The sequence below is a fragment of the Pseudoliparis swirei genome, chromosome 23, assembly GCF_029220125.1.
Source record: "Pseudoliparis swirei isolate HS2019 ecotype Mariana Trench chromosome 23, NWPU_hadal_v1, whole genome shotgun sequence".
Lineage (NCBI taxonomy): Eukaryota > Metazoa > Chordata > Actinopteri > Perciformes > Liparidae > Pseudoliparis > Pseudoliparis swirei.
Genome location: NC_079410.1, coordinates 17853934 through 17871881, shown reverse-complemented (window position 1 = coordinate 17871881; position 17948 = coordinate 17853934). Strand labels below are relative to the sequence as shown.

Here is a 17948-nt window from a genome sequence, read left to right as displayed (position 1 = left end):
CCCCACCGAGCGCGCTTGTTGGATATTCATGAGCCAAGCGACCCGCCCCCCTCGTAGAATACTAGAAGCTGATTGGCTGTCAGCGCGGTCCATGTTGACCACAGACTTGTGATTGCACATAGCGTCTGTATTGTGGTCCAAGACTTCTCATTGGCCACCAATTGTCAAAATGAAGAGCCATTACGTACAGACTGTACCGTCTCTTATTATTGACGGTATATGGCACAGGGTGCGGAACGTCCGGTCTCGTGTAGAAAACCAGCATGCATTTTTAAGTGGGAAGAGTCACTATACTGGTGAGAGTATCGGGCGGCGTCCATCTAAATGATACACATGTCCACGTATTAAACTGCGCGCCTGCACCCACGGAGACTCTCGATAGACCCTACACAAAAAAACACGACGCAGTGTGCTCGTGCGAATACTGTTGTTGTCATTACACCCCCCTCTGCGCGCACACTCGTGGCGGAACACGTGCCCCCGCCCCTACCGTCCTCACGTGAAAGTACATTCTGTCGGGGGGCGCGGCTCCAGATACTTAGCACGTGCGGGCTAAGGTGAGCCGGAGCGGGCACGCGCCCATCGTTCGAACAGCTGGCACGGAGAACAAAAGTTTAAGAAGTGTGCGCGCACTTCGCTAAATAAATCGACCCGTATATTTATAATAATTGACCACAATTCGTTTATTTATATATTTAATTGTTTTTTTAAGTGCTTGTAGGGCTATTTATCTGCTACATTTATTAATCCATCCATCGTGTCACACAACCGTATATTTACGGTAAAATATTGTTATGTTTTTTTAAATATTCCACATCCTGCATCCAACGCCAGAAGTGCCACAACAAAAGAGTAAATATCCCGTTACCGTGCACGCGCCGCAATATTGAGCGCGCGAGAGTCTGTTGCTCTCTCCGTGCGCAGCGCGTGTCTCGTTTCGGGAACATTGTGTTCAAACCGCGTGTGGGGCGTGTGTAGGGCGTGTTCACCACACGGTACACACAGCGCGTGTTTCCGAGGGTGAGCGACCACACGACGCATCTGTTCACGTCCTGTTCTTTTGTTGTTGTTGTCGTCGTCTCAGCTATTTACCTCGATTTGATAATGCAACGTATCAATCAATGAATGCGGAAAATCTCGGTCGAGTGAGCTGCTAACATGGGCGATGCACCACCAGAAAGAACAATGTGACATCATGATGTTAATACAGAGCTATACACAGCCTGAGAACCTTTTGACTCGACACTAACATTTTCATATTCTAAAAACACACCAAAAGACCACGTTATTTATCCATTTAACTTGGTCACGTGGTGCATATAGCTCGAAACCCCCTCTTTGTTTGTCACGCAGCACAGCCTACGAGAACAGCAGGGGGCGGGCTCTCGCGCGAGCACAACAAACCTGCTCGGCCGAGGACATTCCACGCACCGCAACCACGTGCAAGCCCGGAGGGAGGCGCGAGCGCCGCGCGCCATCTAACGGCGCTTTGTGGTAGTGCGCTAAAACAGGCGGCGGCTGGTTCACTGGTGTATTAAACGGAGAACAGTTCTTATTTATTTAAACTATGATCAAAACTGTTAAGTCTAATGATGATAATCTGATAATTAAAAAAAAAGTCAAATCACTTCGGAGATTTATATATATAATAATGTTGAAGAGACAGGTGGACTAGTTCCGCAGATGTTTGTGGCTGCTGGAGTCAAAACATTCAAAGCAGTTTTAATAAATCTTATGTACAAATTCATCCGCCGGCTTGATGACTCCGAAAATGAGATCAGCATGTTTTTATCAAATATAAAATTCAGCACAACACGCAGCTGTGGAGACACTGGTACAGCTGTTTATATATTAAGCATGTGTAGTTCTTTGTTTTTTTACTTGTGGTTTTGCTTGTATTTTATACTATCTGGACCTTGAGTCTGTAATAAAAGTTTTTCATTGACAACACCAAAAACAAATCTTTGTTAAAGTACAAATAAAAAGGGAACAAGACTTTATTCAGACTTTTTATTAAGAACAATCTTTTGTGGAGAGTATTTTAATGCCAAGTTGAGGGCTTGGGCATCCTCTCTTATAAACATCAATAAAACTCCGTTAAAATAAGACACAAACGGAAGGTAAACAAACCTAACAAACATTTATACGGCTGCGTATTTGATTAAATATGAACCATTGATGAATATTCTGTGATGAGCGGTGTGTGTGTGTCTTTGAATCTGCTGTGTTTTTTGAAGTGGCACCACTTTACTGATGGTTTTAGCTGAACAGACAAAAGCAGAAAGTGGTTGTGAAAATATTCCATCCAGTAAGAAGACATTAAAATCTTTAGAATAAGGAGCATATGGTATGTTTGGGAATGTAAACACACATGCTTCATGAATGATGTCATCTTTTGGCAGGCACATCGTATACACTGCTAGTTTGATGACATCACCTTCAGATGATGGTGAAGATTTGAAAACTCTTCATTAACTGAAATGCTAGCTTGGCAGTTTTTTGGCTCACAAAGTAAAACAAATAAAAAATCTTCTCAGTCCTGAAGTAGAAAGTTGAACTTCCCAAAGTCATGCTCGTCAGGCATGATGAGCATGTCCGCCCTGGCTCCGGCCAGCTTCCGTCGCAGGAAATCTCGTCTCTCCGTCCACTCGCGCAGCTCCTCCGCGCTGTGTGCGTAGTCGCAGCTCACACCGTCGGGACAGCCGCCGTCAGACCTGCCGAACAGTAATGTCTTGAGAAAAAAAAAAACTGGAAACCCACGATGCATCCGTCTAAGAGTTGATACGGGTTGATACGGGGCGGACAAAGCAAACTTCCTATCCTGAGGAAAAGGTCTCACTTGGGGCAGATTTCAAAGCACGGTCCGGGGAAGCGGTAGCTCCACGTCAGAGCTTCGTCCTCCCCCTCACAGCTGAACACCCGGTCCTTGTGCTTCTCAGTGGAGATGTGCTGCTGCCACTGACGCTCCCCGTTACTGTGTTTACCACACAGGCGACAGTGGAAGCCAGTCTAAAGAAATAATAATAAACAAAGCATCATCGTCATCTTTTTCTTAGGGATGTCGGGAACCAGCATGTGTTTGTTTGAGTCGTGTGCAGCAGATCTCGTCAAATCTTTGACTTTACTGGATAACACACCATGGGTTCAGCGTAGTCAGTCGGCATGATGATACATCTTTCTCCTGGGACCGGCTGGGTCAGCATGGCTCCATCTTCTTGCCGGTCGTGGGCGGTTAACGACAGCCACATGTCGTATATCTGCTGCATTTCTCTCACTGCAGGTGCAAATACAAACATTTGGCCAGGTGAGAGGAAGGTGTAATACAATAAAAATATGATATCGTTGGTTGCTAAAACCAGTGGCATGTTGCACTATTCTAATAACTCACATTCATTATTCTTCATATATGTCCACATCTCCCTCTCCTCTTGGCTGTGAGCGAAGGTGCAGTTCCCCGAGTAGTTACATTTCCCCCTCTTCAGAACCTGGGTGCATATCTGCCAGGAGAAAACATAATGCTGTTAAACATAAACAACAATACAAACATTCACCAGACACCACGACAGGCAAACGTACAGCTGCCATCAACATAGTCTTTGACGGATGGATCAGCTGAAACGGCTCATTGAGTTAGCGAAGAGGAGGCATACCTACATCATAATGCACAGGGAAGTTCTTGGCGTGTGGCAGCGGTCGGACCTGAACCCATTTCCTTCTCTCCAAGGACATGACCAGCAGCACCCACCTCTCTTTAGTCCACCTGAAGAGGACAGAGGCTGACATTTACACAGACGGAGACGATCGTCCTGATCATCAGTGACTTACCAGTTTGAATCTCTGGCTCATATATAATAGGATTTATGATAATATGACACAGGTGTATTTATACTGTTGGAAGACGTGCAATTTCATTTGAATATCTCAGACATAATGCCCTGGCCTATAATTTAACTTAAGGTAATTATAACTAACCAGATTGAGAAAACAATGAACATAAAAGATAAAAACTGATGAACTGTGACTCAGGGCGCTGTGAGTCACAAAGTAAAGTGCCTGCTATGCAGAATCAAAGATAAATAACAGAACCAACAGCCGAGGTGGTCTGCTGCTGTTCTCGGCTCTGCTGCGGACAGACAAGCCGAAGCAGAACAAGGAACGGATCCTTAAACATATCAATCGTTTTATCTTTGTATTCGGATGTCTTAAGTTTGAACTTTTATTCTTGTGCTTTATTTCTTCTTATAATGCCTCATAATGGTCAAGGTGAGGTGTAACCGTCTAATAAACACAGTCCACCACCTTGTGAAGGAGTGCGTTTGTTTAAAAGCATTCTCAAACATATAATCGATGCTCGTAAAAAGCACCACTAGATTCAGTTTTAATTTTCTGTCTTTGAGCGTTGCAGCTGTAATCCTTTTTCTTTTTAGTTATAAAAAAAAAAACTAAAAAAAGCACTGTATTGCAGTTTAACCCAAGAGTGAGTTTGTAGCCCTTCTTTGGCGTTCTCTTGTTCTCTTAGTCACATGACCTCTGATGGCATTGTGATGACACAGAGCTGAACTGAACATGCATTAGTTGCACTGACTGATCATTTGGTCCGTATTGTGTTGTAACTTCCCATTTATGTTACGCTGAAATCAAGTCATTCAGCGTGTTCCTGGTCACGTAAATCTGAAAACTGGACAAACTATGATTTCATTAAATTACAATTAGGCCAAATAAAAAGCTTCAAGTTACTGGTCCAGTCTGGACTCAGTCTTTTTCTCTCAACGCCTCGATAGGGAGATCTTGCGTGTCACCAAGGCCTAGAGGTCAGGGATCTTGGGCTTAAAGAGGTTAGTGACCACGGCTCCAGGGCGTCGTTGGGGTGAGGCGGAATGAGCAGCGCCGCGGTGCCGTCCGAGTTCGGAGAGCTGGCAAGCTTTTTGTATCTGTACTCACGTGTGCCGGGCCTTTGCCGTGCAGTGCTTCAGGGCTTTGTCTGGCTCACGGATCAGGCCGTCCCGCAAGCACTGAGCACAGGAAAACTTCATCTTCATGTTCAGACTCTTCCCTCCTCCTCTTGGTTTGCTCCCATCGCCTCCAGAAGACGGCTGCTTAAAATGAAATCAAAATAAAATACAAGACTTCTCGACAGCTTTCATTTGCCTCTATAAACTATCAAATTAATCTTTTGTTTAGACAAGCCAATTATTACACAGAATTTTAATGAATGAATATAATAAGTGTGACAGTTATGACATCAGAAGGTCTGTAAATTCAACACGTGGGTTTAATCCCGTTTAGAAAAGAAAGAAAAAAACCGAGAGGATTCAGGACGGTTGGCTGACAGCTCGATCCATGTGCCGGAAAACATAAAATCAACAAAACAAAAAATTATAAAAATCTTACTCTATTTCCGTTATGTTTGTTTTGCTCCTGATTGTCGTTGTATTTTGTCGATACTTTCACAATTTCTTCGGGGCTGATACCTGAAAATCACACAAGCACTTTGTTCACTTTAAGAGTCTATTGCTGCCTTTCATCCATGTTTGAACATTTGTGTTCAAGAAACAAAAACACTATTGATTCTCTTTAAAAAAATATATATATACAAACTACCGTTCAAAAGTTTGAGATCACTTAGAAATGTCCTTATTTTTTCAAAGTAAAGCTGTTTTATTTCAATGAAAATAACATTAAATTAATCATAAATACGCTCTATACATTGTTAATGGGGTAAATGACTTTTAGGTTTTTAATTAAATCTCTACATAGGTGTATAGAGGCCAAAAACTGAAATCTCCAGTGTTCTAATGATACATTGTGTTATCGCCTTAGAAGACTAACGGAGGGTTAGAAAACCCTTCTTATGTTAGCGCAGCTGAAAACAATTATGCTGGTGAGAGAAGCTATAAAACTGGCCTTCCTTTGAGCCACAAGTTTGAAGAACCAAATTAATATTTCAAATAAAAATCATTATTTTCTAACCTTGTCAATGTCTCGACTATTTTTTCAATTCATTAGATAAATACAAAAAAGTGTGAGTTTACATATAAAACACGAAATTGTCTGGGCGACACCAAACTTTTGAATGGTAGTGTACAGTATATATATATGTGTGTCTGGTAAACCGCACCTGTGTCGCGCTGCACCCTCCATGTTTTGAGCTCGATGACAGAGTGGGCAAAATTGCAGCCGTCCTCTCTCTGGCAGCCGTACCGGATGGCTTGACGGCACAAATCCAAGTGGCATAGGATGCTCAGCGGTCGGACCTTTCTGTAGTTGACGCTGAGGGTCTGCACCACAAACGCCAAGCACCTGACGAGCAGAGACGAGAGAAATACATTCGTTTTAATCTACGGCGGAGAGAAAGACGCAAGTAAAGAAGTGAGCGAGGGAACGATGACTCTGTGGCACTCGTGTGGTGAACGCGGCGCTCACTTATTGGCATCGAAGGTGTGGCGAGCGTCCAGGTTGGAGCAGACGGCGTGATCGCCTCGGCAACGCTTACTGATGATTCGAGGTTTACCGTCGTAGCATTCCTTGAGACATGCAGGACGAGAACAAACAAAGACAGCACGTGTAGATATTAAGAGATGACCGTCTTCACGCAATATTTATGAATACATACATCTATTATGATGCAACAAAAAGCTTTCAAGACAAATGAGCATATGGAAATTAAAAACATAGATATGGCAGTGTGTCGGGGAACACGCTTCATGGAGAGGACGAACACTGGCAACTAGTACTTCTCAGGTTTTAATACAAAACGGACTGGAGTTTGAGCTCAGTAACCAAGTTAAATATATTTAGTCAAATATATGAACAAATCAATTAGTGTGTGTGTGTGTGTTGTTGGAAGGCCTGCAATTTAATATGAATTTAACTTAGACGAAGGCCGCTAATACTTTCTCTTAAACCAGGTCACAGGAGAGACCTCTGGATAAAAAGGCCCGAAACGGGCACACATGCAGCTGGGGGTCAACAAGGCCTCGGGGTCAGGAGAAACAATGTACACATTCATGTGACCAGGACATCTTCAGGGCACTTCATTATAAGAATGGGCCTCCTGTTAATACTGGGTTTTAATGCCCTTACCCTCCTAATGACTTCGAACACATACGCAGAAATATCGGTTGACCAGTCGATGACCGCCAACACAGACGCATCGCAGGCAGCAGGACACAGAAGTGTTGACAAGTATCGAGTGTTTGAACCGACCGCTAGCCGAGCTCTATAGTGCGCTACGAGGAAATAGACGCCGGTGTACACTTTATTGGGTTGGGTTAAAATATTCCTAACGCTAATTAAAAAAACAGGTTTCTCTCCGCGAAGGTCATCCGAGGCGCCAACGAGGTGACGCATGGCCAGGGCGGTGGAGCCAACGTGCACGAGTATCCCGGGCAGCGCCCCCTGTAATCTCTCTCTCACTCTCTCACTCTCTCACTCTCTCGTGGCAGCGCGTGGTGAAGCGTTGCTTTTTTTTGGTATAATAATAATAATAATAATTCTAAAACCAACCTGGCAGAGGAACATGAAAGTGCCCTTGTCCTCCCTCAGAAGGCGGATGATGCTGTTCACCGGGTCCAGTTTCAAACCCGACGTGTCAAACAGCAGGTTTCGGTCCAGCGTGCCTTTCCGCTCCGCGGTCCAAACGTCGATCTCCAGCTGGTTGTAGGCAAACGTGCAATTTTCTCCGAACTTGCACAGGCCCAAATCCCCAGACTTCAGCAGCTCTGACATCATAAAGACAGTCATCCGGCCGCACATCCATAGTGTTGACATTAATCACACGTTTTTAGAACTAGTTAATTCATGCCTCATCAACAGCTCCTTCACATTTAAATGTTTCCAACCAATCCGGGTTGAGAGTAACGCTGCCTTATGAAAATACAAACAGTGGGTACCTTCCTCAAAACTACCAAGTTGTATACTAAACAATTTGACATTGTTTTCTGAACTCGGATATCAGAGCCAGGAAACAGCCCCGCGAAGTCTAAACGAGTGTCTAATGGAAACGGGAGCGACGAATGTTAAATTTACGACAGGAAGGGCCTCGTCGAAATGACCTGAACAGTTCAGGTCATTTCGACGAGGCCCTTCCTGTCTGTAGGGCTGAACTGCTCCTACATGCTTTGTGCTCCTTCTTTGTGCCTCCGGCCTCAAGGGCCTGGCCTCAACGCTCATTATTCACAGATTTCTGTCATAGTCATTGAATGCGTTCATTCACATGACATCCATTAATCCTGGAGAGGGATCCTCCTCTGCTGCTCTACTCAAGGGTTTTCCCTTTTTCCCTCGTGAAAGGGTGTGTGTGTGTGTGTCTATTTGAGTGTCTGTTTGAAGCCATAACTTTTATCCCAGTCTGTGTGATTGAGGTATCAGTGCATCGTCACCATCCTAAAATACAAATATGTACATGTTTTACCACTTTCACCAAGGTCTCCCTGACCTTCCCGGCTGCAGCCGACAGATACAACACATCCCACAACACCGCGACGCTCTCTCTCTCTCCCTCTCTCCCACTCCATTTAAACTCGTCATGTTCTCATTCCAGCGGACGATAAACTGCCTCCGCACCGAGACGACAATAGTGTCAAAATGCGCGCACACACACGATTCCCCTCTGGAGATTAGACCACAGGATGTGTGACCTCTACCTCAACCTGACATCTGAGAGGTCAACTCCTCTCTTTGCATTCCAAAGGTCTGTAAAAGGACATTTGTTAAATACAATAACAGCACACAATTTAAATGTGTCATGGTCTGTTTGACCTCAACAGTAATGCAGCATTGCATGTCAACGCTCGGCAAGTGAAACTCTCTATTCACCAGCATTAAGCTGGTAACTCATCCTTTGGACCCCGTCTTCATATTCACTATTTTCCAACTCTCCCAATAATTCATTTCAGGGAGAAATCAAGATTTGTCTGCAGGTCTGACTTCTCATATTATTTATGTGTTTAGGGCGATACACAGGCTGCCTATGAAGGAACGGTGTAGTTACTTATCAACATGAGGCAATTTAGACAAATGTTTTTCTAAATTTACCCAGGTAGACCGTTTTAAGCACTGTAACTGTATTATTATCGACCGCCCACAAAACAAAAACACACAACGTGCGTTACACAAAATACGTCTACGCTACGATAACAAGCGACGAACAGTGAACGCCAACAGACGATTGACCAGAAGACACCCTCGTCCATTTGATATCGAGTTTCTCACCTTTGCAGAGAACGAACGGCCCGCTGAAGGAACTCCAGTTGGGAATCTGTCGTACTCGGGTCCACTCCGAAGGACAACCCGCCTCCCGTCTGCACAGTAGAATGTCTCGCTGACAGCTGTGCTCCAGGTCGGGCTTGTGAACAAATGTATAAATCCCTCGACCTGAAAACAAAAAACGGGGGAGGGTTATTTTTTAAAGTGAAAGATATTCAACCTGGCAGCAGAACCGTGGCGGTTTCTTGCTCCACTCCATTTATTTAGAGGCGGGGCTGAACTGCCGACTCACCTTTCCGAGGGAAACAGGCAGCGCAGGCCTGCAGGAACTGGTGAGTGGAGGACAGCGGGTTGGAGGCCGCCACCAGTGCCGGGATGTTCGTCTCCTTTGTTGCCGTGGGTAACAATATGATTTCAGTTAATGCAACCAAACAGACAGAGCCCCTAAAACCAGCCGGGTAATCAGATCTTACTTTATAGATTTTCTTTGGAGGTCGCATCACCGGAGCTGCAGCCGTTTGAAAGCCTGCGATACCTGAGGAGGAATAACAGGAAATGCATTAATAACAATCTGTGCACACTTTGTATTTTTATGTGTGCGTTCTCTTCGCAAGTCCTTCAAATGAAACGATGCGAGAGCCAAAAACCATCATCACTTCGATTGGTCGGCTACTCGCCGGCATGACCTCTGGAAGAAGAGGTCGTCCTGCTTTGCCAACAATATAATAAGTCGCCGAGAAATCCTAATCACCAGTTGCACTGAAGTCGGAGAGCGTGTCCAGGGACGTGGCTCCAAAGGAGACCGCCGGCAAAGCGGCCGCGACAGCCTCCACCGAGGGGAACGAGTCCAGGGCATCAAGGGAGTCGAGCACGCCGGTTTGAGGGCCGTCTCCACCCTGACCGCCTGGATGGGAGACGGCCTCCAGAGGATCGAGTTCATCCAGCAAATCATCAAGGGACTTCCCCCCGGCGTCAACGTCTGCGTTGGCCTGCGTTTGAGTCGTATCCAAGAAGTCGTCCAGCGAGTCGAGGCCGTCCAGCGACTCGGAGGTCAGCGCCAAGTTAGTCGCACCCGCGCCGCCACCGATGCCGGCGGTCCAGAGGTCGTCCAGAGCGTTCAGCGTGCCGGTCGTGGTGCCGCCGCCCGAGAAGGAGTCCAGGGAGTTGAGTTGGCTGACGGCCGAGCTGAAGAAGGCCGGGGGCAGCTGGGGTGTCGGGGCGGGCAGCGCAGAGGGGACCGCGCGGTCGCAGGTGGAAGTCCGGCGTGCGATTGAGAATGTTTCATGGGCGGGGGTCTGGAAAACACGGAGAACGGAACTGGAGTGAAGATGGATGAAGAAGAAAATGGGAAATGGGACAAAATGTAATCAGGATTACATTTGAAGATTTAGATTTTCTTTGTCTCTGGGTGTTTATGTATGTATGTGTGTATGTATCAGCTTATTATTTTGATTTTTATGGCCCACAATCACTCATCAGATTAGATTCAAATAACAGACAAAACTAGCAAGTAGCTGGTGAAGAAGATGCAACATGTAGCTGCTCAATAAATATTTTGCTCAGGAGTCAATGGAGATCAACACAAAGCTAATTAAAGTGTGAATACTGGACTAAAATTTGAATAATATTGCATTGTGGCTGCTTGATGTGTAAATAGGCAACTATCTTCTAACATACATATCAACTTTACTAATGATGCTATTGTGAAAACAGGATGCTCAGCTGCCCCGAAGTGGCCCAAAAAAACAATTAATGCAGCTTTAAAGAAAAATTAAAAATGTTGTTCTTTTTAGACTCGGACCTCAGTGGGGAAAAAACACACAAAAATGCATTTCATCCTTTTCATCACAGAATGATGTTTGCTTATATTTTTTGTCTTCAATCAAAGTAAATGCTGTTTTGCAGAGTCCCATCCCAACATATTAAATATTACCATTCAAGGCAAAATATCCAACTGCATCAACATGTAACGATCAGTTAATTTTAGAAGCGATAAAAAGTTGAAAGTGTTTTATGGGATGGATTAGGTATCCAAAAGCAGGATTCAACTGAAGTTTACTTTCCTTTAAAAGAGGGTTTCCTTCTTTTTTTACGAGACGCGCAGGTCCAAAACCTTTAAACATGTTCTTCAACCGTAGTAATAATCATTCCACGAGCAGTTTCCTGGTCTGCAGGACAAACGCAGCACAAGCACACACTTCACCTCCGCCTCAGTCGGGAAGCCGTCGAGCAGGATGTCCAAATCGTCTCCCATCAGCTCGAAGTCCTCCAGCGTGTCCACGATGTCGGGCACCGTCAACACAGCCGGTTGGCGGCAGCTGGGAGCTGGGGAGCGAATGGAGGACTGAGGCATGCTAGGAAAACTGACTAAAGAGAAGCAGTCGGGATTTTTTTTTGCATTTTCTTTCACATATTTCAAGACCTTCATCAAGGGAAACATATGTGGAGACATACATGTTGCCAGTATTGTTAAGGACACAAGTCAAAGTCAAGAACTCCCACCTGGTGCGAGGCCACTCAGAGGATTCAACCCATTTCCGACATGAATACCAGACACCTGAAAGTGAGAAGGATTAAAGAAAAAGCATTTGTAGTCAAATAAAAACAAATATAATGAGTATGAATATTTAAGAAAGTGGCTCAGTAAAAATATATCTGCATAACATGCATCACTGATGCTGAATATCTCTCAGCCTGGAGGTCCTCCCCTCCTGATGCCTTCGGGTCAATTTGACCCGATTCAATGTTTAATGTCGGTGTTCTTTCGGTAGTCAACAAACAAACATAAAGTACCTCACACTTAAACTTGGAAAACAATATTAATTCTAATAATTTTCTGGAGGTTTTAATTGCTGGGGTCAAATTGACCCCGAGGGTAAAATATGTCAGTAAATATAAAGGTAACCGGAGGGTTAAACATTGAATGGGGTCAAATTGACCCGAAGGCAACAGGAGGGTTAAGAAACCCATAATGTTGTTGTTCATAAATATTATGATTAGGAATCTTTAAAGTTTTACCTTTAGTGGTGAAAGCTATAGAATATATATAACATACCTTGATGGCTTCAGTCTTCATTCCATTAGTCACGTTAGCGACTTTAGCTCTCGTGATGAGTCCTCCTTCCTGAGAGAGACGATAACAGACTGAATATGAGACACACACCTGCACCATGGCTGCATTGGAGTTCGGCAAAACTATGAAATATCAGAGTTTATATATATATATATATATACACATTATTTTTTTATTATTTATTTTTGGTATTCAATTTAGTATTTAATACAAAATTGTTTGTTTTCCCAATTATTTTTTTACAAATCATCATGACTAACATTAATCTCAAATTATGAAATAACTTGCCGTGATGCAACTCTATATCTTTCCCATTATTTCTTTGCATTCTTCATTGAACAAAATCTAAAAACTAATATTTTTTTACTAACCTTCATGCCGACATATGGTTTCCGATTTTTCAGTCCCAGGTGGACGGCGAGCTCCTGTGCGAGCGCGTTCACCTGTTCGTCCTGTTGAGAGTGAAAACAGAACAAAGTGACACCTTGCACACGCTTCAGTATCGGCCCGGGACATTTAGGGACCGGTACTGAAGTGGAACTAAATGTGTTATGCACATTTAGTTCCACCTCGGAAATGTCACACAGAAGCAGTTCCATCTTGTGATGCTTCACTTTTACATATGAAAAAACAAGTTAAATATCATGAAGATAAAAAAAAATTTAATATCATGAAGATGAAAGTTAAATATGAAGATAAAAAAGTTCCAATATCTTGAAGATGAAAAAAGTTAAATATCATGAAGATAAAAAAGTTAAATATGAAGATAATAAAAGTTAAATATCATGAAGATGAAAAAAGTTAAATATCATGAAGATAATAAAAGTTAAATATCATGAAGATGAAAAAATTTAATATCTAAAAGATTTTAAAAAAGTTAAATATTATCTAGATAAAAAAAGTTAAATATCATGAAAATAAAAATGTTTAAATATCATGAAGATAAAAAAATGTTAATATCATGAAGATAAAAAAGTTACATTTAATAATGATAAAAGTTAAATATCATGAAGATAAAGTCACGGAGATGAGGGTCTTCGTGACTACCAAGCTAGATAAAGTCAGAGGATCACCTAACCTGTTGAAGGTTGACCCTGAAAGCAACATCAAAGTCTGGACACATGTTGTTGCTCCATGTTAATCATGTTCTTAAACCCATTAGCGTCAACCCTCCCAATCGCCTCTTTCCTTTACCAGTTGGGTAACCAGCAGGCAGTCTGTGGTGCAGTTGTAGGCCTCCTTGAACTTCCCGAGGTCCCTCAAACAGAGTGCCTTCCTGAATAGCGCCTCGCGGCTTTCCTTACACACTTTCAGAGCGATGTCGCAGTCCGCCACGCCTCGCTCGTAATCCCCCTGTGGACCACACGAGAGACGACACACAGGACACGATCAAAAGAGGCTCACACCGTTATGGTTTCCTGGAAGAAGCCTCGCAGTTCAGATGGAGGACAGAAAAGCCTTATAAAAAGGTTGAATACGGAGGAATCGTCCGTTTATTATTTTAAAGTACAGATAATTGAGCCGCAAAGATAATTAATTAAATATAATGAGCTTAGTAACTTTAAAACAATGCAACAGTTCTAACGGGAATGCCGTAACGCAAGTGGACTTTGTTTTGGACCTCAGAGGTCAACAGTTTCCTTTATAAAGTATTTTCTCTATCTGAAAACCTTTTCTCCCCATTGTCTTATAAACATGATTATTATTATTGTCTTATTAACATGATCTATGGTTCAATGAATTCATGTTTACAGATAACAGCTTTGTGTTTGGTCTGAACGAACACATGAAGGGATCTTTGGTTTACAACATTATTTGTCACTTGTAATTCGTTATGCTGCTGACCATTGAAGGTCAAAAGTTTGGGTTTTTCCAATTCCAGCGTTGAACTGAATATTGATATCGATATTGTGATTTTTGGCCAAATATACAATGGATAAAACCAGACATCTGATTTTCACATTCTGTCATTAGTTTCATAAAACTAAATGTTAAACAAACTGAAGTATCGAACTGATTATCAGAGTTATCACAGTCATCCCGATGGGGGGGGGGGGCATTTAAATGTCAAGGCAATGCATCCGAAAGCCAAATTTCCACCATCACATGTTGACCTCAAGCTGAAAGTCAGCGGATCATCAAGGTCATAAAGACGAACATTAATGTCAATCCATACAATAGTTCTTGTGATAATTCAGTCTGGTTCTGGAGAAAAAAAAAAAAATTCAACCGTGAAAGTTATATGTAACCATCACGCTACGCTGCTCTGACGCCGCTGTGCTCCCTGCTTTGTACTAGAATAACATGCTACTCCAAGACTTACAGCTGAGTTCCCAGAGATATGCCTCGACCTTCCCTTGAACCCACGCCAACAACCTCCCTGTGACTCCTGATGAGTCGTCTCCCCCGCTTCGTGCAGCGTTCTTCTACTGCCTTGGTGCCGGTGGTGATCCCACGCATTGTATTGTATGCAGGCATTATAATAACTTTCCTTTCATTTATAGTGAAACATATTTGAAATGTAGCACTGACTATAGTGGCTCAACCACTGGGATGTTACCGGTTATTACAGATTCAAAGAGTTGGGAGGTCATTAATTTGGTTTGATCCACTTTAAACGGTCTCTCCCGCTGACTGGGGCACAGATCAGGTTTGGGCGTTGCCTTCATCACCGGCCTGAGCAGCCGCAGTCACAGCTGCACGTGTCTCGACACAAACTTCGAATGACTGCGCTGCACTCACTGAAACAATGTGTCTGCAAAGCGGACCTGGCATGTCAGGATCACACACACACAGTGCCAGCCGGATCTCACCATGCTTTGGTAGGTGGCCGCCCGGTGGACGTGCAAGCTCTCCAGCAACGCTTCTGGGATCTGGATCTCCTCTGCTGCAGCGTAGTGGTAGACATTCAAGCCCTCGCTGAACTCTCGCACCGCCTGCGCCCAGTCACGGTCTCCGAAAGAGGCGCTGCCCTCATCGAGCAGGTTGCACACTAACCGGGTAAGGAAGTCCTAGAAGGGGGGGGGGGGGGGCAAAAAACTAGACTAAAGTATATTCAGAAAAGGCCACCATGCTGGTTGTTGTAAACATTCGTCTTGTTCGTGCCAGTCCATCAAATCATTTTATTATGACACGTCACTTAAAAACCCGAATATCAACTATCAAGAGGAATGATTACAGCATCAAGTTTCTCCTTTCCATGAGAGTATTAAGAGGGACTGGAAAAGGATGGGAAGAGCATCACTGTGCCCAAGAAGAAGAGTCTTTGATTGTACATGCAGACAGGAATTAACAAAGAGATGTTAGAAAGGACGAGAGGAATGGAGGTGAAAAACAAAAACAGAGAGCACAGTGAAGGAGTCTGTGGCTATTGCAGATTATAACGTGTATAAAGAGTGAAGGTCCAGTGGAGACAGACATAACTCGGCGTGTGTAATGACGTGGTACCTGGTAGCCCTCGGGCTCTGGATAAGCCAGGGAAGACCTGCAACACAAGATGTGAACGTGCTTAGAGGCAGCTGGTTATCGACCCTATGAGTCATCGGTGGCCATGGAAGGTTTCGTTTTCTCTCTTGGTGCGTTCAAAGAAACAAAACAAAAAGGCATCTCACTGTATAAATGTCAGCGAGTTCCTTATCTCCTCCTTGCGTTTCTGTCTGGCAGGGTCCATGCTCGTCGTTTTCTGGGGAGAAGACAAAACAGACCACGAGTTAAATTTAGTAGCCAAGATGTTGATATAGAGCCCGGTGGACAACCACTTCCTCCTGGAGCAGAGCAAGACAGAAACAGCCACCGTCTTCCCCGCGTGCAAAGACCCTCACTGCCTGGTGTCTATTCCGTATGTAAGACAAACATCCAACATGCAAAGCCCCCCCACTCCCCCGGGTGTATCGCTCGCTATCATATCGCGAGCGTGGCCCGACTTCAGACACACCTACCGAAAGGAATTGAGGAAGTTCATTGAACTAAACAGAAGTTTAAAGTAACTTTGTGTCCAGTGGCAGGGGGACGGAGACACGCTGTGCAGCCGAGCGGTCGAGCCGACGCCGGTTATCAGCGAGCCGAGGAGGAAGAGACACGTCGAGGATCCGCGTCTGACTTTAGCCCCCAGATAAGTTTCGATTCCCAGCAGCCTCAGTCCATCCGCGAGCAAACTGCACACCGCAACACTGGCCCTTTAATTAACTGGCGGTTTGATAGCCCTGAATTCAGTCTGTCAGGCACCTCTTCCTGCGCGCGCAGTAGAGCCCGCCTACTTACGTTCTTCTTCTCTCATCCCTACACTGCTCATTTACAGTTTCACTTCCCCTTTATTGCCACACTGTGATCTAACTTACTGTGGGAGCAATAACCGTGCTATATTTAGTAAACGATGCAAAGACCCAAGTGGTGCCCGGTAGATTATACACCTCTATATTATTCAGCTTCATTAAATAATATAAAGGCAGCAGCTGTGATAACCATATGCAAGATTAAATAGATAAATGAGTACATCGATCTGTAAATGGATGAATATAATTCTCGAAATACTTGTTTTATATTTAATGGGTCAATAAACCAAGTTTCCATATACAACTAAACTAGTAACTATAATTAATTGTTGGCAATTAACGTATGTTTATTTTTAGTTGCATGATTAACCCTCCTGTCGCCTTAGGGTCATTTTGACCTGATTAAATATTTAACCCTCCTGTCGCATTAGGGTCAATTTGACCCGATTCAATGTTTCACCCTCCTGTTACCTTTATATTTACTAACATATTTTACCCTTTGGGTTCAATTTGACGCCAGCAATTAAAACCTCCAGAAAATTATTAGAATTAATATTGTTTTCCAAGTTTAAGTGTGAGGCACTTTATGTTTGTTTGTTGACTACCGAAAGAACACCGACATTAAACATTGAATGGGGTCAAATTAATCCTAAAGCGACACGAGGGTGTAATATTGATTCGGGTCAAATTGACCCTAAGGCAACACAAGGGTTAAACGTGATATACGAGCCGATTTTTGTGTGTGCAAATCCTTCTTTAGTTTTTTCTTCTTTTTAAGACAAACACAAAAGCAAGGCAGGAGACCCGGAAGTACGAGTCTGTCAAAATATAAGCCTCGGCAATATAATGATTGTAATATAGTTTAATAACATTATTTGTATGTGCAGAGTTGTTGCTGTTAGCACTCATGTTACGTATTGTTACACCGTATTGTGCTGTTTCTTGAATTTACAGTCAGCAGAGTCTGTAGGAGGAGACGCAGAGTAAAGGTGTTTACCTTTCCTACCAGTAGGTGGTAGTATATGTATGTTTCTTCATGATTGAACATCACATGTTCACGCTTCCATGGAGAAATGTTTGGTTCTAAATTGACAAATGACAAATATAAGTAAATACACGATGAATACATCTAGGTTGCAAATTAACCATAAACATAACATATCAAAAACAATAAATAGCATTAATTACAGCTATATAAAAAATCTAGATAATTACCTAAGACGCATGTAAATATAACTAAATATATGGTTTAAATGCACGTATACTGCCATCTACTGGTAGAGAGGGAAACACTTGCACAATAAAATGGAACAAGAAACTGCACACAAAACGTACTTTGATTAAACTATATTACAAACTGTGTTGCATTAAACAATGCAACGATTAATTTAACTGGA

General features: G+C 43.4%; 1 protein-coding gene across 5 annotated transcripts; it reads right to left on the bottom strand.

The window, feature by feature from the left end:
* Positions 1-1996: 1996 nt before the first annotated feature.
* LOC130188807 (zinc finger CCCH domain-containing protein 7B-like) lies at positions 1997-17275 on the bottom strand. Of its 5 annotated transcripts, none has more exons than XM_056407313.1 (23): positions 16219-16685; positions 15892-15962; positions 15728-15764; positions 15094-15291; positions 13475-13633; positions 12652-12732; positions 12263-12331; positions 11710-11764; positions 11411-11574; positions 9959-10502; positions 9681-9742; positions 9500-9593; positions 9214-9375; positions 7507-7721; positions 6424-6524; positions 6119-6300; positions 5392-5471; positions 4942-5096; positions 3655-3760; positions 3389-3497; positions 3138-3274; positions 2840-3009; positions 1997-2714 (listed from the first exon to the last, which is right to left on the bottom strand). In XM_056407313.1, the coding sequence occupies exons 2-23, from the start codon at positions 15948-15950 to the stop codon at positions 2534-2536; spliced, it is 3120 nt and encodes a 1039-aa protein (XP_056263288.1). In that variant the 5' UTR covers positions 15951-15962; positions 16219-16685; the 3' UTR covers positions 1997-2533. The 5 variants fall into 5 exon arrangements, 4 of the variants coding, with proteins under 4 accessions (XP_056263288.1, XP_056263291.1, XP_056263290.1 ...); XM_056407316.1 differs by having other exon boundaries at positions 11411-11532; positions 16219-16684; XM_056407315.1 differs by having other exon boundaries at positions 4942-5093; positions 16219-16681.
* Between the last annotated feature and the right edge of the window lie 673 nt (positions 17276-17948).